The following is a 23,959-nucleotide window of genomic DNA, read 5'->3' on the forward strand; positions in this document are numbered from 1 at the left end:
AAACAGCAGGTGAATGTGAAAGAAGTAGAATAAAAAAAAAAAGATGACAGCTTGTCGCCAAGTATAAACAAGTCGAGTAGGTAGATTAATTTCTTAATTTTATGTACCTTCCCCAATTATTCTAAAAGTGCTTAATCTAGCTTATTGTGGACCAGGAATACCAGCCTTGATAATTGTATTTGTGATAAACACTTTTACTTTTGTGAATAAATACCATGGCCGACTCTGGTGTAGATACGAGTAATGAGAGCAGCGATAATCCAATATTTGATCACTCTCAGTGCATTTTGGAATTCAGTCCTCCAGCCATACCCATAAATCAAGCGGGGCAGCCAATGCCAGTGGAGTTTTTAACTGAGCCACACGACCATGTTGGTAAAATCAAGTGTTCCACTAAAGCTAGACACTGTCGACTGAAATATAGATATGGTGGCACTATTTGTTCATCAAGAAACCACAAATTACGTTTTGCTGCCTCCACTAATAATACTGAGCTAGTTGAGAAACTCTTGCTATCAGGTGCTGACCCAAATTCCTCAGATGAGCATAAGAGAAGTCCTTTGCACTTAGCTGCATGTCGTGGCTATGTGGAGGTAATTAGGATTTTACTGAGACATGGTGCTAACCCTAACATCAAGGACACACTGGGCAACACACCACTACACCTTGCTGCTTGCACAAATCATATTCCCGTAGTGATAGAGCTGCTTGATGCTGGCACTGATGTTAGTTCGCATGATAAAAATGGCCACAACCCCATACAGTTGGCACAGAGCAAACTGAAACTCATACAGATGCGTCCAAGTGGTGCTGGTCACTTTGAGGAGACAAGACAGCTCATTGGAGAGATATGCTTAGTTGTTGAAATGATGTTGAAGTACATGAAGATGCAGAAAGCTGATGCTGGTGACCTGGAGTCTGTCTGCCAGAGACTAGAGCGCGTTAGCACTCGTGAACAGGTTGATTCTGAAGTACAAAACTTACTTGACAGCTTAGATTCTCTCAAATTGAGATAATTATATTAAGTTTTTACAAATGTTTATGAAGACTGTTTAAGAATTTAACTGTCTAATGTTAAGAGCTCGGTTGAATGTTTAGATATTCTAAACAAGTCTATTAGAATATGAACTGAGAAACTTATTTATAAGAGAATTACTTAAAATGTCTTTTGATTTTTATTCTAGCTATCATTAATAGTTTTGTATGTCAATTGCCATAAGTTAACTATAATCACAATTATTTTATTATTTTGTAATGTGTGTTGGTTTTTCATTATATTGCATTTGAATAACTAATTATGTCACACTAGTTTAAGGATATTTTAGTTAACTATCAAAATATAGATTATAATAAAGTTATTGCATCCTCATTCTTCTTTTCATTAAAAAAAACTCAAAAATGTTTAGAATTATCATTTATTGACAACAGTTTCATAAAATTGAAAATTATATAACTTTTATTCACAACATTATCCATTAAAATTTTGCTAATATGCTACTGTATTTTACATCTAGAATTATTACACTCAATAAGTATTAAAAAGCCCAAAATGCCTAGAACTATGGAATGTACAAAATAAAAGATTTATAATCCAGTAACAAACCAAACAATGTATATTAAGTAGTCTCTAATGTGCAAATGAACACTGATCTTTGAACATAAATTAATAGTCTTGTGCAAAACATAAAAAGCTGTAGACAGACTGGTAATAACTTTGAAAAATGCCTCTATACAGACTTATTTACAATCTTATTTTTGTAACACCTCTAAATTCTAAACAACAGCAGTAATTATTTTGTACATTATATCTTTATTCAAAAATGGACAAATTCAAGAAATGTAATTGTCTCGAAAGTATACAAACTGCAATTATTATCACAAAACCTTATTAAACTTTTACTTGTATGGGGTTTTGCTGTAGTTCATTCTTACATGATACAGTATGCATTGGAGCATTCAACTGAAATATGGCAGAATAGTTATTATCACAGAAAAATATAATTGCTATAATAATTAATACTGCTAAATAAATTACATTAAGTTATACCAGCAGTCCCAAACCATCTAAACATTAATAAAGAAATTAACTATAATGTATAACATAGTTCCCTTGTTCCCCTAAACACCGCTTAGGTATTATGTTAAAGGCAAGTTAAATAATTTCAATTTTATAATTATGGCAAGCAATTATTTTGTATACAATATTGCAAAAGTCCACTGTCTTGCTATATTTGGATTCCTAGAAAGATAAATTATAGATACAAAGCATGCAACAGCATTCTCTTTAGTAAGTAATTTTGAAAATTCACTTCAAACATATAAAGTAAGATTTTCTAAAACATTCTAAATACATTGTTTATCAAGAGAGCGTAAATGATGTTCTCTCACATTAAAATGCAATTATAAAGTATTAAATAATTAATATAAATTGCTTTGAGCTACATACTATAACATATTAGATAATACATTTTTTAAATAGTAATATAAGTAACACGATTGCTGAAATAATATCCTAAGTAGGAATAGAAGTGCAAACAATGCTCTACAATTGAGCAAGTAGTGTAAAATTATCAATTCCTTAGTAGAATATTAATGAATGTATTTAGAGTGCGTAGTTTGGCACTGATTCATTGTATACATGCAAGCCTCGACTAGCTGCTATAATGCTCTCAATTAGGCTTTATTCATTTACTTACAAAATTATATCACATTTTTAGTTATTGAACCAATTTAAATTAAAAATTGTATAACATAAATCACAACATTCATGGAATGATCAACTCAATTGCCTCTGCAATCAATAACTATTGGTAAGTAATTAATAATTTAGATATCTCTCACACAACCATTAATTCTTACACCTCTGCCAGGAATACTCATTCCTTCATATTGCACACGCATCGGCTCGGTTATGGTTCAAATAATTATATCAGTCATTTACGAATACTTCTTATTTCAATGTGATGTTATTTCATTTCTGGCACTAATAAATTAATAATGTTCGGGAATATTTCAGCCTGTATAGGTCCGTATTCGACGACCTCGCCGTCGACCGTGAGGTTACCGGTGGTCCCCTCTGGCACTATTCTAAACGCACTCACAGGAACCATTTTTACGTAGTCATTATTCATATCGGCATGCGTACCTTGGCCGACACCCATGAGGAACGACAGTAATTGAGATCTAGATATTCCTGCTTTTATGATCAACATCCACATGATTCCATCGGATAGTTGTGACCGCGGAGCAAATAGAAAGTCTTCTCCAATGTAAGGTTGGTAGGAAACGTGAACCATGACGAATTCACCATGTTCGTGTACCCAGTGCGACGGCAACTGGGACATGAGCGAAGGCAGGTGGGAAGCAGGTCCGTGCATGCACGCGTGCACGGGTGACCGCATTTCAGAGCCGCTACTCGTCACGCTGTGGTACTCTGACCCACGTGTACTGTAAAATGCGCTCCTCCGAGAGTTGACAGAATACCACGAATCCACCCTTTGATGTTGTTTCCCGTTAATAGCGTTCACGAACACTTCAGAATGTTCGTCCGCGTCAATGAACGCTTCCGCATCAGGGGAGTCGAGCGCTCCGTCCTGACTGATGCTATGACTGAGGGTGAGCGGTTGTTTTGGTTTAGGAAGATTGCTCACATCCTTAATTTTCGCGTAACTCACTACACCTTTATATGTCCTCAGTCCCACTAGTCTTGCAAGTGCCCAAACAGCGAACCTTTGGCCTCCGATTGCTCGTAATCTTTCGCTTTCGATATCAATGTCAGATAGGAGGCCCCATCCAACCGAAAGAAACGAAAACATAATCTGCGACAAAAAAAATAACACTCATTAGTACAAGTTACCTATTTATTAATAAGCAAAACAATAAGAGTTAATGACGTCATTGGATCGAGAAAACATACATTGGCCTTTGAAGCCACACACAATGGGTTGGCGCTGTAGCGAAATTAACTTATAAGATAATGGCAAGTGTAAATATCAACAGCGGCGTAACAACGTGGGGCTAATTGTATCCGCGAGTCGACACTCGTTGTTTGTTGTGACGGACGTACTCAATTGAATATTGTAACGTAACATTATCCCCCTTACGTTGGCGAGGCAGTGTGCCACAATGTTACATAAACTGCAGAATGATACTTACGCTGGTTTTTGTTTCAATGCGAACTACGTCCATTGGTGCCGAGTGGCCCTTCACTATCGCCATCGTTAAACCAGTTAAGTTTTGAGGAATGTACGGCTCACTGGAACAAAACAATATTATTTGTGAGAAAATCTTCGGAAAGATATTTTAAGACATGAGAAAAGTCCTCTAAAAATAAAATGCACTTGTTGCAATGACACAGCTGTTGCAAAAGTATCTTACTTAAGAGAAAAAGGAATTACTATTTTAAGACAATGATTCAAATTATCAAAGTCCACATAAGATAAATAATTAGCTAGCGAAATGGAGTTCAGCTATCACATGGTCAGACTTATCTGGTGAGCAATTTAATTATTTTTATCGAACAGGACATGTAAACTGCATAAGACCATACTAATCTTATAACTACAATCTAGGAGATAAGGGCTTATGCAAGATCAGTACTAGATTTCATTATTTTTATAAAAAAAATGCTAGTCATCGTATCTCTACTCTGTTCCATTCCATTCTCCTATCCAAGTATACATTTTGTATCTATCACTAATCGCTGCTTACATTTTGATGAAGACGATTCAGAATTGGGTTAGTAGTTCATGCGATTTAAATGAAACCTTATACGATGGGCATATGTTTCTCCTTCGCATACGTGAGGTTTTCAGAAGGGATTATCTTCTACTTACAGCAGTAACTACTCTACTCTCCATTGAATTAAGAGACTTGAAGATTTCATTGAAAATCTAGGCGACCTTATTTTTTTCTGTTATATATAATTAAGAGCGTGTACGCTCGGCGCGCGATGTCAACTTTAGGTAATTCAACGCAAAAAACCGCGCAGACTAGCGTCGCGGCTGTGTGCGTGCCTATCATACTTCACGTATAGTCACACAAACCATTTTGATCCTTTCGAGTGAAATTGGTAGAACAAAAAATATATTATTTAGTAAATAGTTAATAGCGGGAAAATAGTGTAAGTGTATGGATGTCTAAAATATAAAAGCATGAAAATAAGTCGTTAATACTTACACTCTTTTGCAAAAAAATCGGGCACCTATGAAAACCTTGGTTTTGAGGACTTTCTGTATATTACATACAATTTTCAACAGTACTAAATAGTCGACTGATGATTAATGACAATGTTAAGATTTTCTGTATTTTAACCGATTTCAAAAAAAGAAAGGAGGAGGTTTCAATTAGATTGTTTTGTGATTGTTCTCAATGTGATTGTTCTCGATTTCTCAAAGACGCCTGGACCGATTTGAAAAATTGATTGTTTATATGAATGGTCCAGTCCATCCAGACCGAAAAATTGTGGTCAAATAACAACAATTGCCGGAATGCCAAATATTGGTGAAGAGCTTGGGTTTACCATTGCAAATAAAGTTTTAAGTTATCTATCCTATATGCTTCAAAAGTTATTCGAGATCAAAAGTCAAAATTTGGGTGCATCCAAAATGAAAAAAAAAAAAATTATAGCTCGATTGGTAACAGACATCTGCAATAAGTGATTTCTAGCCTAAGGAGTCCGCCATATTGGATTTAGACTCGCGACACATTTTTTTTCGAGTTATTCATAGCAAGCCCTTTCATTTGATACCCATATCGTAGGAATGCATTAAAACATTTTTTCTCCATCTTGGGTATACCGCTATATTGGATATAGAATCATACATTGTCATTAAAACTGAACATTCAAACAAAATTTCAACTCAATCGATAAAAAAAATATGCTTCAAAATTGAGCTTTAAATAAAATAGTAATGTATCAAGATTTGTTGGTCGCGCTTGAAATGTACTCTATTCTCGGTATCCACGGCAGAGGTTATTCACCCTACGCGATGTGACGGAGCGACACGTCCTCTCTCTGTGAAGCCTTGCGGCGGTCTGGTTTGAGTTGACTCGCGTGCAGCGTTTTATAGTAGTTTTTTAAATAATTTATAAAAAAATAAAAACGAGAGATTAAATTATAATATAAAGTTTATGTTTTAAAGAAAGAGTTATATTACTATAGTAAATAATTTTTATATTAAATTAAGTAAGATAGATAGGTAAAAAAGCATTTGAAATTCACAATTTTTCACATTGTTAAAATATTTTTTTCTGAAAGATAGAGACCTAAATCAAAAAATGTTTTCAACTAACTATAGGCGTGGGGATTTCGTCTATGAGTAAAAAAATAAATATGATTAGATTTGCCACTGTTTTCACATGAATTTAAGCTTCGAAATAGACGCTGAACGGGAATTTTATAAAACATCTGTTACGTTATAGGGGTTTTAAGTATTTAAACTACACAAATTGAAATTTATGTTCAATTAACTATATAGACAGTGAAATTACCTTGCGTTATTAAAAAATAACATAGTTATAGGATAAGTAGTTACTGAGAAACAGTGGTTTGAAAAGTACCATTTTAGGCCAAATGGCGCGCGGTTGACGTACACGCTCTTAACGCCTAATTTGAAGCAATTACCCGTCTGAAACGATTGGAAGACATTTGAATTTATTCAAATAGGTACGTCCTATTGTTGTGTAAATATTTTCTTTGGCTCTAAAGTATGTTTATTTTTTGACGTTGCATGTTAGATAGTTATCTAAAGATGTAAAATATAATTACACAATTAGCTAACGCTAATCACACAATGGCCACAAAATACATAGGTACAGAAGTCAATCTCATGTATGTACTTCACTTTTCATGCCTAAACTCGGCGGTCGCGCTAGGGTTGTCAACTTTTTTATGCGCATAAAAGTAACGTGGTAGTGGTACTCTTATCTAATTATTTGATTTATTGTTGAAAATAAAACAGGAAAAATGAAATATAAACCAATAATAATACAATATTTAATGTGGCATACAAGAGGTTAATAAACACTTTCAACGGAAATTTGTTTGAACGAGATACCGAACTTTTTCAGAAACAAATTTAAAATTTTGTTATTCAGACGTATATACCATAAAACACTATGTAAAACAAAGTACCTCTTGCGAAAAAAAATGTTTGTATGTAATTGGTTGGTACAGTCCCTGATCTAAGCTTGCTTCTACCTACAGTCACCTTGATGTGCGAGTCCGACTCGCACTTGACCGGTTTTATTTCATCTACCTTACAACATACTCTCGCCATGATCACAAAAATGTATCAACTCATACTACCTAGTAATAATCTTTGAGGGTCGGCAGGTTCGCCTGGGTCGACACTCATCATCATCATCATCATCATCAGCCTATCGGGGCGCTTACCTACCCACCTAATTGTACCTACTGCGTTTATTAAACGAATCATCGAAATATGAGAAAATAACATACTATAGGTACTATAGGTACATTACATACTATAGGTACTTACCTCTCTGATTCAACCGGCAGGCTAAAAAACGACAGTTCACTGTTTATTATTGTATTAAAACAACCGTCCACTGAACAATTATAATACGACTTTTTTTGTTGCTCCATTATTACTTTTTCTTTTTTTGTTATTAAAATTAAAAATATTACAGTCAAATTACAGTCAGATCAAATTAGAGTCAGAACGCGTGCACATTTGTCTACCTTGTGTGTGACGCGCGTATCTCAAGAAAGCGGCAGCCGCGCTCGCACTGTTTTGAGTTGTTTTGAGACAGCGCGTCTGTGAACACGCACACATAGACACCTATGTCTGCGTGACTCGAACGCGCTTTGTATGTAGATTGACTTCTGTACCTATTTATTTTGTGCAATGGCTTTATGTGAACTGAAATAAATTTTTACATATTTTACAGCACCGAGAAGCTAATAATGTTACTACAATAAGATAATGGGTACTTACAAAGTCTGTAGAAACGAGTCTTCCTATTGTGGAATTCTTAGAATGGAAAATTATTGTATTTGAACTAGGTCTGTAGGTATAATGACCTCATATGTCTTGACCTACGGACTTCGACTTGCGAACAAAAAAATAATGTAAATGATCAAGGAAAGGATGATTTAAGACTTCTTAACAAAAAAACCGTTGGCGCTTCATTTTAATAAACAATTTTGTTAGTAAACATGAGTTGGCAAAAAACGCGAGAATCATATTTAGGCATGTCATTGTATGAGAATAAAGGACTACCTACCTATCTACGTAGATAAGACCCGAATCTAGATCTCCGTATTTTGCAGTGCTATTTTTTTTGCAAATCACCTAGCGTGAACAATATTGCACAGGTCATTTATTTGAAAATTATATACAAGCTTGTTTGCCATATGTGATGTGATGATTTGATCATTATAACGCTTGGGATTTTGCCTCAGTTTTTATTATGTTATATATTTATACGCTACGCCTACAGTTTTTTGTATCCGACTAACATTGAACCAAACAAGATAAGTGATATTATGTAAATTTTTGACATTGATCATGACAATTTATATATCAACTCACTTATTAAATATAGCTTAACTAGTTCACTACGCTCAAATATGGGCTTTTTGCGTTTATCTTACGTCTTACTGCAGTTTGGATTTGAACAATTCTTATAAACTTTAGCCCGTGTATTATGTGCATAAACTCGAGTGACGTCGACGAGACCAATATAATATCCATAAATAATACCTACCTAATAATAACAGCAGAAAAAACTTCTGAACAACGTATCCGTGTGCATGAAACCAGTTAAGGCCTTGGGTTTATTCGATAAGAGGTAGGTAGCATTGCTTTACGCGCTGTGAGATTCGTCTCACTGCAAACGGCATTAAACACAGTCACGCACCGGTGGAAAATGATACCATTTAGGTAAAATATTCATATTATACATATTCATATTACGAATATATTGAATTTAAAATTGTTTGTTCGTATTTGAAGCAGAATAACGAAACCGTAATTAAGAAGATTAGCTGTTTCTATAGATAAATTGTGCAATAACAATAATAAAATTTTAACAATCAAAGCAACAAAGGTTTGTAAACAAAAGCTGGGCCAACAACCTGTAGTTAACGTTAACCACACGTTCTTATAGCAATAAAAGGAAAAAGGTTCTAACTTTTCATACGTGGATTAAATTACAGCCCAGATAAGCCATATGGCGTGCTATCTAAAAGGTAAACAAAAATAAACGTTATTTTTTTTCAGGAAAAGTTACATAGCAACATGTTTTTCCTCAAAGTTCCGATATTCATTTAGTAAACCACATTTTGGCCAATTAATACGCTGGGGAAAAGGCTCGGGAGATAATAATATCAAATCCAGTGGGTTCATCAAGGATCTTGAGTGAAAATCGAAATGGGGAAACTCCTATAAAACCACACAGTCTCGTGTTTGTGACTGCAATCCAGTGAATCGGTATTATTCATTCGATTTCAGGAAATCATAATATTGTAAAATCAAATATACGAAAAACAGAATAATCACTGGTAAACTTAATAACTGACTGTGAAAAAACTCAAGTAGCTGTCGATGTTGTAAGCAGATAACCTGAAGGACCCCGGAAATGTGTACCTACTATGAAGCCCTAACCAATACTATGACTGATTGCGGCGAAAATAACCACTGAACGCCAGTATTGATAGTGATAGGAGTATCGGATAATATTTTGATCACAACAAAGATAAGATCAGATACTGTCCTGCAAGCTGTATATTTTAACACGTGGACTTTGAAACATTTTTTTTTTACATTTCGTTTCGTTCTTTGCAGTACGCGTAACCCTATCTCCAGTCTACACTCTAACCATCTGCACATTTTTCATTTTATTACCTAAATATCAAAATGGTAATGTTTATTTGTATTTACTGAAATGCGTAAATAATTTTTTGCGTCTTGTTTAGATCCATCGTTATCAGCAGGTGTTTTCACTTATATCAAAACATTACGTCTGTTGATGTGATAACTTATATTTACGAGTAGTTATTGTACAATATTACCTATTACCACTTCCTACAGTTAATTATTTAGCAAATCTTGCAAGTCTACATTTTTTCCATTGTTACGTACACAACCTATTAATATCGTCAACATTAGTTTGTTTCATTGTTTTGCATCAAGTTTTATATCGCGAAGTAACACGTCCATTTCGCTTTATTCATTAGCACGCTCTTAATGTAAACAAATAACTGAGTAATTCAATTCTAATCATTGCTTTACAATGACATCGTAAACATTTGCACATTTGTCAAACAAGTTAGTATTCCTTATTAGTATTTCTCTGTTATTCGTAACGGCAATCTTATCAAGCACTGGACATGATTGCGTGGAATCACTTGCTAATCGTATTAAAATATTAATAAGTACATAACGTCTGAATACAAAAGTTTTTGGTAGGTTTAAGTCTGTAATAAATGAATCCTCTCAAATGCGTTGAATTTGCGCAAGCTCTTAAAATCCTCGTAATCAGATTTATGATGGTTTTACGATCATCGTTACGAATTTTAAATTAAGAATGTAAGACATTTGTTAAGTACTGATCCGTTTAGGAAAAACCCAGATTTATTTCTTATGCGTCTTCGTGACGCAGATTAATATCGACTTTGAAAAGCGGTGGTGTACCTGTTCAAGCAGAATTCGCACAATCATCAACATACAACTCGGAGAATTCAATAAAATTCTCACAACCGCAGAGCTCAACTGCAGTAACAATACCGGATTGGTAGCTATTATAGACTTCAGAAAACGGAGAGAATCTTAATCTTTTTCCGCAGCCTAACTTTTTAACTGCAATACATATATTCCAATAGTACCGAAATATATTCGCCATGACTACTTATTTACCCATTGGTTGTCAACCGACACTAATAAGTTTGAAGGTGATTAGCGAATGACGACAGTATAATAATATTATGTCTGAGTTTCCAAAGTCACAAACATAACAAACCAAAGACAAAGTTAACTGATGGAAGCAAAAAGATCTTGAATAAGTTTTTATGTAAGTAAGCAAATTCATCCGTTCTCGCCAGTTACCACAAATGCGGATAAATTACAAACTTTCACTGGCCACAATCGTACGACCTTAAGAAACCCAAAAAAAGAAAATGTATATGCTAAGTAAGAATAATTAATTGCTTTGCATTTTCTTACTAGCAGGAAATCCTGTAACTATTTAAAGCATAAACAAGTCATACATTAATGTATGTAAATGCCTGCGAAGGTCTCGGAGGTTACTGTACTTACGGGACAACATTCTAAAGCAGGCCTGTATCTTTAAAGATTAGCTTTCTCATCATCACACATATTTCCTACTGTTATTATTATTTGTGCCCTCGTAACTTTAAAAACAGCTTCATGATTTGCTTGCAAATGCAATGGTCAATAATCCGCCTTATATGAATGCATTAATTCGATAAACAATTTCAGGCGTACATATCTTCACAATTGTACGATAAGGTTTGTAAATGAAATCTATTAGGCAGATATTATTATCAGTCTCCAATATAGAAGATAATTATGCGTAGTTATGAGTCCAAAAATTAGTATTTACCTTAATATCCGTCACGTAATCTGTGCACGGCTGATAGGAGACTAGGTACAGATTAGGAAAGTTCCCAAAGTCGTTGTGGACTTCAATTGATTACATTGACACGATTTTAATGTACTTATTACAAGCACGTATGCAAATGCATGATGTTTGAAGACATTCAAGTTTTGCAGCAACTAATTATGCGTAATGTCCCTGAGTGGCGAACACACGAATGGTAAGTAAACTGCCATCGAGTCGAAATACTAGTATCGATATAATTATGTTGTATCAAGAGAATACTTATTTTATCTCTGTTCTAAATTCACTTACATAAGCGCCGTAGTAATACCAAGCAAGATTATAAATCTAAAAGCTATCTAGTGTTAACCCTGAAGAAGCACTTTAAGTCTCCCATTAAAGGTAATTCATTCATTCGCTGTCTTGCCAGTTATTATAATATTATCTATCGATTGCATCGATTAGCAAGCCATGGTGTATTCAAGGACGTTTACCTAGTTGGGGTTGTTTTATGGATTTTTCACACACATCATATTTTAATAACTAAGTTTGTTTTATGTGAATTGCTACCAAGGTCTTGGCAGTGAGTTTCCTGTCAGTATTCAAACTTAATTTAGATATTTTTAATGTCAATGAAATAACAGATATGATCGGAAGCAATTTAGATACTATGCCAGTCCGCAAAAATAAGATTATACCGGAAATTACTGAAGAGTATTCTGTCATGCCGAATGGAAAAAATACTATAACGGAAAAAATGCAGGCGGCCATGACGGCACAACTGCGGGCAATTTCCTTCGCTTCATTTCCCCCTTTTGCTTGCATCATAAGCCATAATTGCGTGAGCGCTTTTTGATAGCACGACCAATTTATTACGGTCTATAGAAAGAAACAAGCGGTGATTACATAATATCCGGCTTAAAGTTGTTAGAAAAACTGGATTATTTTTATATTATTCTATATCACACCATGTCTGCAATTGCAAATTATCTTCATAAAACGATTTCCTCCCGCTTGCGTATGTCATAAAATTCCACACCAGTATTTCGGATAAAGACTGCTTATCAGGAGTTCCGTCCCTTTTAACACAAAAATGCAAATACGCTGTCGCATTACCCGATCGAAATAAAAGTTATTAGGATATTCATTACGCAACACAACTAGGCAATTCATTAAATACAGTCAGAGCTGTTGGATGTGGTGCTTCAAAATCACAACAGCCAATTATTTGCAAGGACGGCCTACGCGCCGCAAACGTCAGCTCATTTCATCGACAGCAGACAAAAATGCTGGAATAAAACCGACGTTTGGACGGGACAGACATTTATCGAAAGGTTGAATGTACTTGGAGAATCAGTACACAACATTACCGACGCACGCAAAGCTTTACATCCGGCAAATATTTGCGCAAAAAATCTTGCAAAACAAATATGCTTTTATGAGCAAGCATGACCAACCAGTTTTTCGTCAAGTAAGGGATGTTTTTATCGTTAATGTTTAATTAAAATGATTAAATAAAACTTAATGTTGTTTATTCAGTGGAAGACCAGATCCGCAATGTCACCCAAAATTATGTCAATATCACATTTTGCAGAAAACATGTTACGCTGACCCCAAAATAAAATTCTGATAAGGGCAGGAGGAGGTTGATGCTCACAAGTCGAACTCTCCTCAATGACATATTTGAGACAAGATAGTCCAATTACAGAAAACTTTAAATAGCTGATAATTATTTTTAAAACCAAACAGCTATGTTACAGGTTTCCTATTGTAAAAATAAGTTCAAAACGTGTTCACAACTGCGCAAAATCTCAGTTGACATTTGAGACTATTAACGAATTCTAAGTAGGTAATGTAAAATTGATGAATGAATGGGAATACAATTAGGCACTCTCCTTGAAACCAATTAGGCGATAATATCCATTACTTAGTTGTTTGTTCTTAACGATGACAATTACCCTAATTTGTAAGCGCTAGGTGTTCAAGGTGAAGTAAAACAAACAAAATCGTAATAATTTGGAGCATCTGCTTATAAATCAATTTGAAACAATAACTGTCTGATAACGGAATAAATTAGGTTATCAGTAATAGGTAACCAGGTGTCGTAAACGCTATTGTTCTCTTACTATAAACGCACTAAAGTAGCGTATAGAACCAAGTTAATTAAATAAAAATTACTATTTTTTCTGGCTCGCATTGCACTTTAGATTAATAAAGAAACATTGTTTATTTTTTATGTTGATCAAAGTTGACTCTGTTTCACACAAAGAAATATTAAAACTCTTTATGTAACCTACCTGACCTGTTTAGTCATATGATTAAACAAAGTAGAAGTAGGTAAGTACATAATAAGAAAATGCAGCTTGAACATAACAGAATTTTCTAGATTACCCTTTCTCATAGCAAAAGTAAGTAAGTAAAGGTATTCCAAGACGGTCCACAAAATGAGTTTTCGTCACTACCATTATCGAGAATTGCACTTGGAAAGTTCTCCGAATAAAACAATTGTTTTTTTTTCTTTGACGTCGTCGTCGACATCGGATTCTATCGTACCAATTGCGATGGCAATGTTAGCGTGAACACACAGAACTTATTTATTAATTTCCTTTCAAAACAAAACAACAATCCTGCACGTCATTATTTCTATGATTCATTTGGTTAGAGGTAACTTCTAATAAATATTTTCTTTCCTCCACGAAAATTGTGAGCGATTTTACACGCTTTTTATTTTATTTGAACGAGTTTTACCAGGTAACGAAATGTTTTGAATGCCAAATGCCGACTTGAGGGCTGTGACTTATAAAGTGCTGAAACTATTTGCATAGTAGTTGTATGTGTACATTTAATTTTACTAGGTTTATCCTCGGAAGGAATATCCAACAATTTAATTAACGGTATCCCCTGGTAGACCCTTTACATGCATGTGTCTTTGATACGATCTCGCTCGAGTCTCCTTGAGGTTTAAACGTTGAGAATGAAGCCTTCTTGATATAATCTTAATTATTTTGCATGTTCGTTTGTATTTTCCGCAGCAAGATAATGCACTTTGTTATTTTCTTCTGAATCACAACCAGTATTAATAACTAGATGTTTCCTCGCGGTTTTACCCACATCTCGGGGGAATTTATTGACATACCCGGACAAAATATATTACTTGGAGTTAGTCTAACTTTCAACAGTAAACAAATATTTCAAATCGGAATGTTGTACAAACAATCACAAAAATATTTCCTCTTGATCATATTCATATAGAAGTATAGATAAATAATATCTTTTCTACTTTAGGTATTAATTAATTACCGAATTAAATAATGGCGCTATCGATTAGTTGCTGAACCAGTCAATGTCACGTAGCATAGGTATCGACTGTCGGTTCTATTCCCGTGTAAATATCAAGACCCGGATTTTACTAGTCTGACAGTTTTTCCGAATCGAGATTCAGTTTTTAGTTAAATATTTATATTATAATTGGATAATACTTTGTCATGATTGTGTAAATTCAATTTTGTATATCAATCTACCTAAATAAAAAAAAAGTTTGTATTGAGACTGGTGGAAAATGGTAATATGTAGTATTTTTACAATGAAAACATTTGTAGAAACTCAAGAAAAAAAACAATACATAATAAAACCTAGCCATAAATTGTCTCAGACTTACTTACAGACAAGTTTTATCACCAGCTGTAAGTGCTGTAACAATGTTTATTGACTTACATTCAGAAAGACATTGCAATTTTTATGACTATGCACAGACGTTTACTATTGTTACAATTTCTACTCATATGTACTACCATAAAATATGAGCTTGTTTTTATTTGAATAAACCTTTTATTCTTGTTGTTTCAACAGTTTGTTTGATTAAACATACTGATCCTAGTGCCAGAGGATATATCATTTCTTTAATAGCTAATTTTCAGTTTAAAATCGCAATATGGAACAAGAAGTCAACAAAAAATATAAGATTTGTGAGTGAATAAACACGTGTGAAAAGACAGACAAAATAATAAGAATGTTGTAAAGAAACTCCTGCCATTTAGCAATAATATATTCAAATAAATACTTCTTTAAAAAAAGTTAATAAATAAAACATGAACGCATTGCCGTAGCCTGCTCTACATAATATTGCTACACAATTTAGTAATCCTATTACTGTTGAGAAACTAATAGACTTTAATCAGTTGATTTGTCTTTATCATGCTATATGTAGATTTCAATATACGTACTGACAAAGTATGATGAATTAACTTACTCAATATTTAGATATGAAATTAGATATCTTTCTTTATATTATGTCCAACTAATATGAAAGCTAATCCATGTTATCATAAATAGTTGTAAATCACCTGACCAAGTTTGTACGGTAGTCTGTTAAGGTTTAATGTAGATAAAAATAAATTATTTATTTTGAAAGCATCTATGGCTTGTTTGATATTTATTATCTATTCTATACCGCAAAAAAAATGTCTATAAGTTAAGAAAATGGATTGGAAATAATATCGTACCTATGATGAGAAACGGTAAATAAATATTTGTACAGGCTTTCAGCAAAAAGGAAATTATTTTTCTCAAAAAATATAAAAAAGTTAGATGAATGTATTCACAAGAATTCGTTTCACAGTCATTTTAAATTAATATCAAACACCACCTCACCTTTTCAAAACTTTGTATATATTTTCTGCTAGTAAAAAGCAGTTTATTTTAACAATATTGCAGTGATACCTTATCTTTACAGTCCTCGAAACAACTTATCATTTAATAACAACAAGAACATAGCCATCTGTTAATAGTGAATCATTTTATAGTTTGTATTGAATTTAGTCATCAATTGGAAAACATCATTGAATACATGTTATAGGGATACTAAGTGTTATGTGCACTCAACAGCTTACAGTTTTCAAGGGAAAATAGTGTTGTTTGAACTGTCTGATAAAAAATTGTTTAAAAGGCATGTGATTATTTACGAATGCCAAACTTTGCCAATACAACAACAAACAATAGAAAATTCAAGGCAATGGTTTAGTTACTATGCATGAATATCAAGAACAATAAGAAGGTTTTGGTTCAACTCCCTTAATAGATAGTCACTCATGTATGTAATTTGTACCTATGGGTGTGTAATTGAGTGTTCTTATCAATCAATTGCGAGTCATTACTTTATTATCAGATGCTAATGATGACATTAAACTATGAAATTGCAGGGATCTAATGTGTTTCATAATATATATAAAATGATAAAATGAGTCAGTTTGCATTCCTATTGGAGATTCAATCCACCACAGTGCAGTAGTAAACCAATATTTTTTTATCTTATTGGAAACTATATGCAGGTAGATGTTTACTTGTTTTATGCTGTCAACAGTACCTACCTTTTGGGAGATTATTTTAAATAAGATTTTTCTTAAAACACTGCTTAGGCTTAATAGAATAACTGGGTAAAAGGTATGATGTACTTACTTGTACAGATGACAAATAGTTCTTGCAAGCCCATTGCCGGATCCACAGGGTAATATGGCGAGTGGCACCTCCGCCAGGGCCTGCTGCCAGTCCAGCCGCTCGAACATGCCGTTCATTATCTCGAACAGCACGCCATCACCGCCGATAGCCAATATTGCGCGCCAACCATACACATTTCGCGTACGCACAAACTCCCGCGCGTATTGAGCATACTTCGTCACGTGAAGCTCGAAAGGCACCTCCGCTTCTTGCAAAATAGGCGCCACCTTAGCTTGAAACAACTCTCTAGCCTTCCCTGGCCCCGACTTCGGATTTAAAAGTACCAACAACTTCTTATCGTTGGTCGGCGGCGTGGACGTAATCGGCTGACAGGCTATCAAACACTTTATTGTGGTTCTCCATTTCTGAGCTTCTTTATTATTATCTTCATATTTATCGAAAGATCTGAAGCGCAGTGTTATTGTTGTTCTCTCCCTTTTTAAGGTACGGCGGCTGCGTTTCAATATGTAAGCATAAATGTACAGATACGCACTGATATCGTTCTCGTCGAGATCACCACTGTTCTCGTCCACTACTTTGAGCTGATTGTTGCCCACGAAAGAACTACAGACGCAGGAACCGGCTCCAGGGCGTCGTCTTTTGCTCCTCATGCATTTGCTGCCTATGATATCGGCCAAAAGAATCGTTTGTTCTTTGCAATTGCCATCTGTTTCTTTTGTTAGAGATAAACCTTTAGGTGTGAGTCGAACACGAAATACTGAATTCTTCTTGGAAAGAATGTAGAATGTTTCTTCAAGATAAACAACATCTTTCGAAAGAGAGTCACCCTCACCGACGTTTGATACGTCCTTCCCGTTCTTTAGGTCCGCCATGACTGATTTTTTGACTTATCAGATCACAGATTATCAGTGCCATAGACTTAACTTAGTGCCAATGTGCAAACTCGTTTATTTTTTCTGTGATTTCAAAACAAATCTAGCTATAACCTAATCGAACAGTTTATATAAAATAACACAGTTTTTATAACTGCGGTTACACATTTCCAAAACTTGCAGGTAGGTTCTGTCTGTGTAATGATCCGACTTCATCATTGGTTCTGTCTGTGACCACATCAGTAACTTCCGTTCTTCCGTTGTTTCAAAATATTTTAGTGCAAGCAACCTTCAAAAGTGAAAGAAAGTTATTGTAATACACACTTTATTGTAGAACAAGAAATATCCTAAGACATGGCTGGCTGTTTATGCTTTATTTTGTAACAAACCATAGACTAACTGACTCAAACTGACGCAGTCAAATTGACGTTGACGTGACGGTGGAACGCATGTCGAACGTGAGCGTGACACTGACGTTTCTTTCGTTGAAAGTTGAAAGCAGTCTGCCTTGATTGATTTTTATTCAAAAAATGCGATTATAATGAATTGTAACATTGATTGTGAGGCCTAGCATTGTAAATAAGTGAAAAGTACAAAGTTAACCCTATGTTTAACTATGTCTCACAATATTTTAGAACTTTACAGCGGCATAGGAGGCATGCACTGTGCATGGAATGGTATTAACTGTTAATTTACCACGTCGCATGGTGTAGTAACCTTTTTAAATGTAGAAGAAGAAACATTTTACTTATAAACTCAATTCACTTTCAGAATCTGGTCTACAAGGTAAAATTGTTGCTGCAGTCGACATAAACACTGTTGCCAATGAAGTGTACAGACACAACTTTCCTGACACAAAATTACTCACGAAAAACATACAAAAACTGTCTCCTCAAGACATAAAAAGATGGAAAATCGATACAATACTCATGTCACCGCCTTGCCAGCCTTTTACAAGGAATGGGAAGTACTTAGATGACAATGACCCCAGAACCAACTCATTTTTATACATTATTGGAATCTTAGACCAGCTAGACAATATAGATTATATTCTTATGGAAAATGTTAAAGGTTTTGAGAGTTCTACTGTTAGGAATTTGTTTATAGACAAGTTGAAAGAATGCAACTTTATTTACCAAGAGTTTCTATTGTGTCCGTCATCTTTTGGTGTGCCTAACTCTAGACTAAGATATTATTGCACAGCAAGGAGGAAAACTTTGACATGGCCTTTCAAAAGGAAAGATGAGATTGTAAGTATTAATGTGGGTATAATTTAATAAATTGAAAACAATTTTTTTCTAAAAATATTTTTTGTCTCATTTCAGATATCACAGCTGCCTAAGGATTATGGATTGCCATTTTCCCTACAAACAATAATAGAAGATGATGTTCATGAAAAGTATTTGTTACCAGACAAAAAGTTAAAACATGGTAATGTGCTGGACATCTGTCACAGAACTTCTAAAAGATCTTGTTGCTTCACTAAAGCTTACACACACTACAGTGAAGGGACAGGGTCCGTTTACACTGACAAAAGTCCAGAAATGGTTCAAAAATGTTATGAAAAAGCTAATCTAAGTGAGGTTGGCAGTGATGACTATGTTGAATCAATGAAGGAATTGAAGCTGAGATATTTTACCCCTAAAGAGGTCCTAATGTTAATGTCCTTCCCACAAAGTTACAGTTTCCCCACAAATACATCATTGAAACAATGTTATCGGTTGCTAGGCAACAGTGTTAATGTTAAAGTTATAAGTGAACTGTTAAAAATACTGTTTGAAGAATAAATATTTATTTAACATTTTTATATGGTTTTTAATATTATGCAAACTGTTATGACAATACTGTGATTAATGTAAAAAAATCAACATAATCTCACTGTCTCAATTTGGCAAACTATGGATCAGTCACCATTTTTACAATCATAGCCTTTTTTGAACAGTTAGCATCATTACATAACAAAAGCTAGTCATTTCATGATAATAACATTATCATGAAATTAGACTTGAAATATAGTAGTTATTTCTTTAGGATCACAGGTCAGGCTAGCTTATACTTGGAAGTGAACCTTAGTCAACATCCATTCAGTCCCTAGAAACTTAAATAGCCCCATTGCTTAGAACTTGTCTAGCTCGTCGTTTCGCTTGGTAGTTGAGTACTCGCAATCGTAACATGACTGCAGTTGAAGATGCCGCACCGATGGCAAATGACCAGATTGTGAACTTCCAGTAGGCCCTTTCCTCTAAATAGGCAACTCTGTCACAACTGAAAATGTAAAAAATATAGTTTAGTAGTCGTCCAGAGAGTTTCAATTAGAATATTTATGATTTTATTATACTATGCTGATGTAACATACCTCCTAGTCACAGTTTCACCATTCTCACATTTCAAAATCTCTTTGAAACTCGTGTGTATGCATACTCCTATACTCTTACTTCGGATTTCGAAATCTGAAATAAACCACAGTCAAATTCAGAGATGGAGTTAGAACTTTAAAATTATTTGTAGTAAATAGCAAGTGTTCTAATATCAAATTTTATGGTTGTATTAACTACCTGAACAAGGATGACATTCACTAATGATGGAGTACGGTTGATGTATCCAACATGTTGAGTTATTTTCAGTAGGGAAAGTCTTATTCTTCATTTTATAACTGCCCGACATTGAGTCTGCTAAATGAGACTCTAATATTAGCACAACTATCGTCAAGCTGAAAATATAAAGTAATCAATAGATTAATAGAATGTAAATAATATAAATTTCAAGTATTTGTTGCTGTAAAATAAAGAAAAGTAACACAACTTACACTCCTAAACAGACGGTCCCGAATAACATACATTTCTTTGAACAAGTTTCAATCATTTTGATGTGAAAGCACTATATACATATATATTAACAAAATAACATTCCTTTTAAGAACCTATAAGGTAGTCAAATCCTGTTAATGTAGAAATTAGATTAGGAGTCTGGGCCAGGGGCCTGATGATCACAATCACAACAACTGCTGATGATATGATGTCATTGATGTCAATGATGTCACTGTCAAATGTGTCAATAAAAAATTTTTAACTTGAATCATAGACAAAAGAAATATTCTGACTAGAGGTATGCTAAAGTGAATTTGATTCACATTAATACTACTGATACTAAACCTTAAAATATGACTTTAGTAACTTAATTCTCGGCTCCAAGTAATTCATAATGTGAGTTCCATGTTAGGGGGCTATTAAAAAGAAATTTTTAATAACTGCACGATGTCTCATTTCGTGTAATGTTTTTTTTTTTATTAGAATCGACTAAACAATCAAAACAAGGTAAGAAAGAAGACAGCTCTAGTTCCAAAATGGTTGAGGCGGCCACAAAACGCCATGTTAAATGTTAACGTAAACGGAAAAGAAAGAAAGCAGACTATTTTTTTTTGTAAATAAGTGCGATGCTATTTACTTCAGTTTTGTAGTCCTGTTCATGATAAGAAAAGTTGAGTGAGTCGTTCTTTTGTAGTTTCTATTAATAAGCATTTTTCAAACATGGCTCAGCCATCTATAAACTCTCGATCTTTTCGTCTTTTTGTGACCCACGTAGACGGTGATGGTCATTTTCTTAAGATAAGTGGGCAAGTCGATCATCAAGCTTCGTTAATGATAGAGACTTTGTTCGATGCTGCCCGAGATAATCTAGAAAAAGGCATAGGCGCCGTTCCACCGGCGGCTATTCATGAAGGTGTCATTTGTGCCGCCAAATACAAAGATGGAACTTACTACCGAGCTAAAGTTATAAATACGAATAATTTGTCCACTGGATTGGTTGGTGTGCACTTTATTGACTTCGGAAATAAGGATATAATTTCACTGAGTGCTATACGTTTCTTCGACAACTACGACCCGATGTTCTTGGAGCTACGTGGTCAAGCCACTGAATATTACTTATCTGGAGTAATGAATCCGTCCGGAAGGTGGGAGGAGCCACATTTACTAAAACTTCAGAGTTTACTTTGCTACGCAGAATATTCCGCGACTGTGGATGCGCAAACGCGCACACTGCCTATTATTTCGATTCAGTTTAAAGGTACCGATTTGTCTTCGCATCTTGTATCAATCCGTTTTGGCATAGCATTACCACTGGCGAAGCAAGAAGTGTTACTACTGCAGCTGTCAGGTGAAAATCAGCAATTAGCTAACTTTCCGCCAAGTTATGCTAATGAATCGCCAACATACCCAGAGCATGTACCATTTTTGATTAATCAAAACTTTCCATCAAATCCTGCATCAACAATGAGGATTCAGCAAAATGCATCTCTACCTTTCAATGGAAGCATACAGATGGCTCCATCAATGATTGGTCAACGTCTCTTAGTCAACAAGGCCTCTAGGAATCCAGTGAATTTAAGAGCTCCAGTGCGCCAACCCCAGCATGCTCCAGCTACTCCTCCCATTAATGTTTCAACTCCACCTCCTAACATAGTAGCAGCTGCCAAACCAAGCTCTCCTAAAAAGTCTACAACTTATAAAAGTAGATTGCTGGAAGCTAACTCTCAACATAAAGTGTTTGTGTCATATTCTGAGGAAGGACCAGAACTATTTGCTGTTCAGCTGGTAAGTGATGCTAAGAAACTCCAGGATATGATGGATGAAATTAATAAGAGACCGCATAGTAGTCTGACTGAACCACCAATGATTGGCACTGTGTGTCTGGGTCGGATGTCTGGTGACCGCATCATATGCAGAGCTATTGTTATGAATCTGTCTGGATCCCAGTGCAAACTATTCTTTGTTGATTTTGGTGACACAGAAATGGTATCATACTATGATATTTTTGATATCCCAGAAGAGTTTGTGAAGCCAAATGTTTTTGCCATGAGATTCTGTTTATCTGGAGTGAAGAAGTTAGAGAAGGGGCCACACTTGAATGAAACCTTCAAACAGTTGGTAAATGGGAAGGTGTTGACACTGAAAGTAGTAGCTCCAGAGGGGCCACCATTGATACAATATGGAGAGTTGTATTTAGATAATAAGAATGTACTTGAGTTGTTGATGGCCAACATGAAAGACAAATTGCAGTTCAAGTGGATAGAAATGCTTCCGTTGGGTTCGAGACAATCAGTCCTTGTGTCATATGTGGATAGTTGCATCAAGTTCTTTGTGCAGCTGTCAGATAAGATAGATGAGTTGAATGCTGTCATGGAGGCAGTGCGGGCACACTGTGAGAACAGCTCATCTCCTGGTGAGTTGCCAGTGGGGGCAGCTTGCTGTGCAAGGTTCCCTGATGACAACAACTGGTACAGAGCGAGGGTGAGAGACACCAGAGGGAACAAAGTGGTGGTAGTCTATGTGGACTATGGTAATGAGCAGGAGGTGGAGGTGTCAGACCTGAGGACCATCACTCCTGATCTGATAAAGTTACCAGCTCAAGCCATGAAGTGTGCTCTTAAGGTCAGTTCACTATCCTGTTACTTTTTTAATTATTTCAATTGTTATGATAATTAACTTTCATAAATTTTTATGCACTTTAAAAAATAGTCTGTTTAAATTATCATTAATTACATTTATAATTAAATATTTGAAATGCCTATTGTAACATGAGTGTCTTTCCTTAGGGTTATGAGAACAAGGTGGTTGAGACAAAGACCTCCAACCAGTTGGAAATGTTAGCCCTGGAGAAAACCCTGACTGCTCATGTAGTTGGCATACTGTCTTCCACTATGGTTGTGTCACTCACTGATGAATCTGTCAGCCCTCCGCTGGATGTGGCCAGGAAGATGACACAACTGTCACAGCCCAGAAGCTCCCATGAGGTGAGGATTTTACCTGTTCACTCTTCTAATTTACTTCTTTGAAATATGTATCAGATTTCACTAATGAGAATCTAATTAGAAATGGGAGGTAGGATCATATTCTAACCTACTGTTCAAGTATTTCTGCTATTCAGCACTAGTAAATCAAATAAGAATTGCTTTCTAAGTAGTTTCGTTTTCATTTCCTTTATTCACGAAAAGCATGTTACATGTGAAGTAATAACAATATTTTTCATCTACATATTTATTTTGTACA

The 23,959-nt window shown here is 34.9% G+C and overlaps 5 protein-coding genes across 6 annotated transcripts in view; 3 read left to right on the forward strand and 2 right to left on the reverse strand.

The window, feature by feature from the left end:
• The first annotated feature begins 17 nt into the window (after positions 1–17).
• Positions 18–1,369, forward strand: LOC110382444 (ankyrin repeat domain-containing protein 54). Its single transcript, XM_021343048.3, has one exon. The coding sequence runs from the start codon at positions 216–218 to the stop codon at positions 1,014–1,016; it is 801 nt and encodes a 266-aa protein (XP_021198723.1). The 5' UTR covers positions 18–215; the 3' UTR covers positions 1,017–1,369.
• A 30-nt stretch (positions 1,370–1,399) lies between these two features.
• LOC110382443 (sphingosine kinase 1) lies at positions 1,400–17,937 on the reverse strand. The gene is made up of 3 exons (XM_021343047.3): positions 17,041–17,937; positions 4,156–4,255; positions 1,400–3,818 (listed from the first exon to the last, which is right to left on the reverse strand). The coding sequence occupies exons 1-3, from the start codon at positions 17,910–17,912 to the stop codon at positions 2,967–2,969; spliced, it is 1,824 nt and encodes a 607-aa protein (XP_021198722.1). The 5' UTR covers positions 17,913–17,937; the 3' UTR covers positions 1,400–2,966.
• Positions 17,938–18,368: 431 nt separating this feature from the next.
• LOC110382440 (tRNA (cytosine(38)-C(5))-methyltransferase) lies at positions 18,369–19,717 on the forward strand. Its single transcript, XM_021343042.3, has 3 exons — positions 18,369–18,589; positions 18,684–19,162; positions 19,238–19,717. Exons 1-3 carry the CDS (start codon positions 18,529–18,531, stop codon positions 19,697–19,699), a joined length of 1,002 nt encoding a protein of 333 aa, XP_021198717.3. The 5' UTR covers positions 18,369–18,528; the 3' UTR covers positions 19,700–19,717.
• LOC110382441 (protein JTB) lies at positions 19,214–20,947 on the reverse strand. The gene is made up of 4 exons (XM_021343043.3): positions 20,719–20,947; positions 20,468–20,622; positions 20,269–20,362; positions 19,214–20,177 (listed from the first exon to the last, which is right to left on the reverse strand). The coding sequence occupies exons 1-4, from the start codon at positions 20,772–20,774 to the stop codon at positions 20,012–20,014; spliced, it is 471 nt and encodes a 156-aa protein (XP_021198718.1). The 5' UTR covers positions 20,775–20,947; the 3' UTR covers positions 19,214–20,011.
• Positions 20,948–21,244: 297 nt separating this feature from the next.
• The window catches only part of LOC110377963 (maternal protein tudor), a 31,461-nt gene continuing 28,746 nt past the window's right edge, over positions 21,245–23,959 (forward strand). For both annotated transcript variants that reach the window (XM_049850873.2, XM_049850874.2), the window contains exons 1-2: positions 21,245–23,341; positions 23,506–23,703. In XM_049850873.2, the coding sequence (XP_049706830.2) occupies positions 21,440–23,341; positions 23,506–23,703 (2,100 nt within the window). In that variant the 5' untranslated portion in view covers positions 21,245–21,439. The remainder of the gene's footprint in view (positions 23,342–23,505; positions 23,704–23,959) is intronic.

This window comes from Helicoverpa armigera, chromosome 11, assembly GCF_030705265.1.
Source record: "Helicoverpa armigera isolate CAAS_96S chromosome 11, ASM3070526v1, whole genome shotgun sequence".
Lineage (NCBI taxonomy): Eukaryota > Metazoa > Arthropoda > Insecta > Lepidoptera > Noctuidae > Helicoverpa > Helicoverpa armigera.

Coding starts and splice junctions, on each gene's coding strand:
- LOC110382444 (XM_021343048.3), top strand. CDS start 216: ATGGCCGACTCTGGTGTAGATACGAGTAATGAGAGCAGCGATAATCCA.
- LOC110382443 (XM_021343047.3), bottom strand. CDS start 17,912: ATGGCGGACCTAAAGAACGGGAAGGACGTATCAAACGTCGGTGAGGGT. Junction 4,256..17,040: donor ACTATTTGTCATCTGTACAA/GTAAGTACATCA, acceptor GTTTTGTTCCAG/TGAGCCGTACATTCCTCAAA. Junction 3,819..4,155: donor GCATTGAAACAAAAACCAGC/GTAAGTATCATT, acceptor TTTTTGTCGCAG/ATTATGTTTTCGTTTCTTTC.
- LOC110382440 (XM_021343042.3), top strand. CDS start 18,529: ATGTCTCACAATATTTTAGAACTTTACAGCGGCATAGGAGGCATGCAC. Junction 18,590..18,683: donor CATGCACTGTGCATGGAATG/GTATTAACTGTT, acceptor ATTCACTTTCAG/AATCTGGTCTACAAGGTAAA. Junction 19,163..19,237: donor TCAAAAGGAAAGATGAGATT/GTAAGTATTAAT, acceptor GTCTCATTTCAG/ATATCACAGCTGCCTAAGGA.
- LOC110382441 (XM_021343043.3), bottom strand. CDS start 20,774: ATGATTGAAACTTGTTCAAAGAAATGTATGTTATTCGGGACCGTCTGT. Junction 20,623..20,718: donor GGGACCGTCTGTTTAGGAGT/GTAAGTTGTGTT, acceptor TTATATTTTCAG/CTTGACGATAGTTGTGCTAA. Junction 20,363..20,467: donor TGAATGTCATCCTTGTTCAG/GTAGTTAATACA, acceptor GGTTTATTTCAG/ATTTCGAAATCCGAAGTAAG.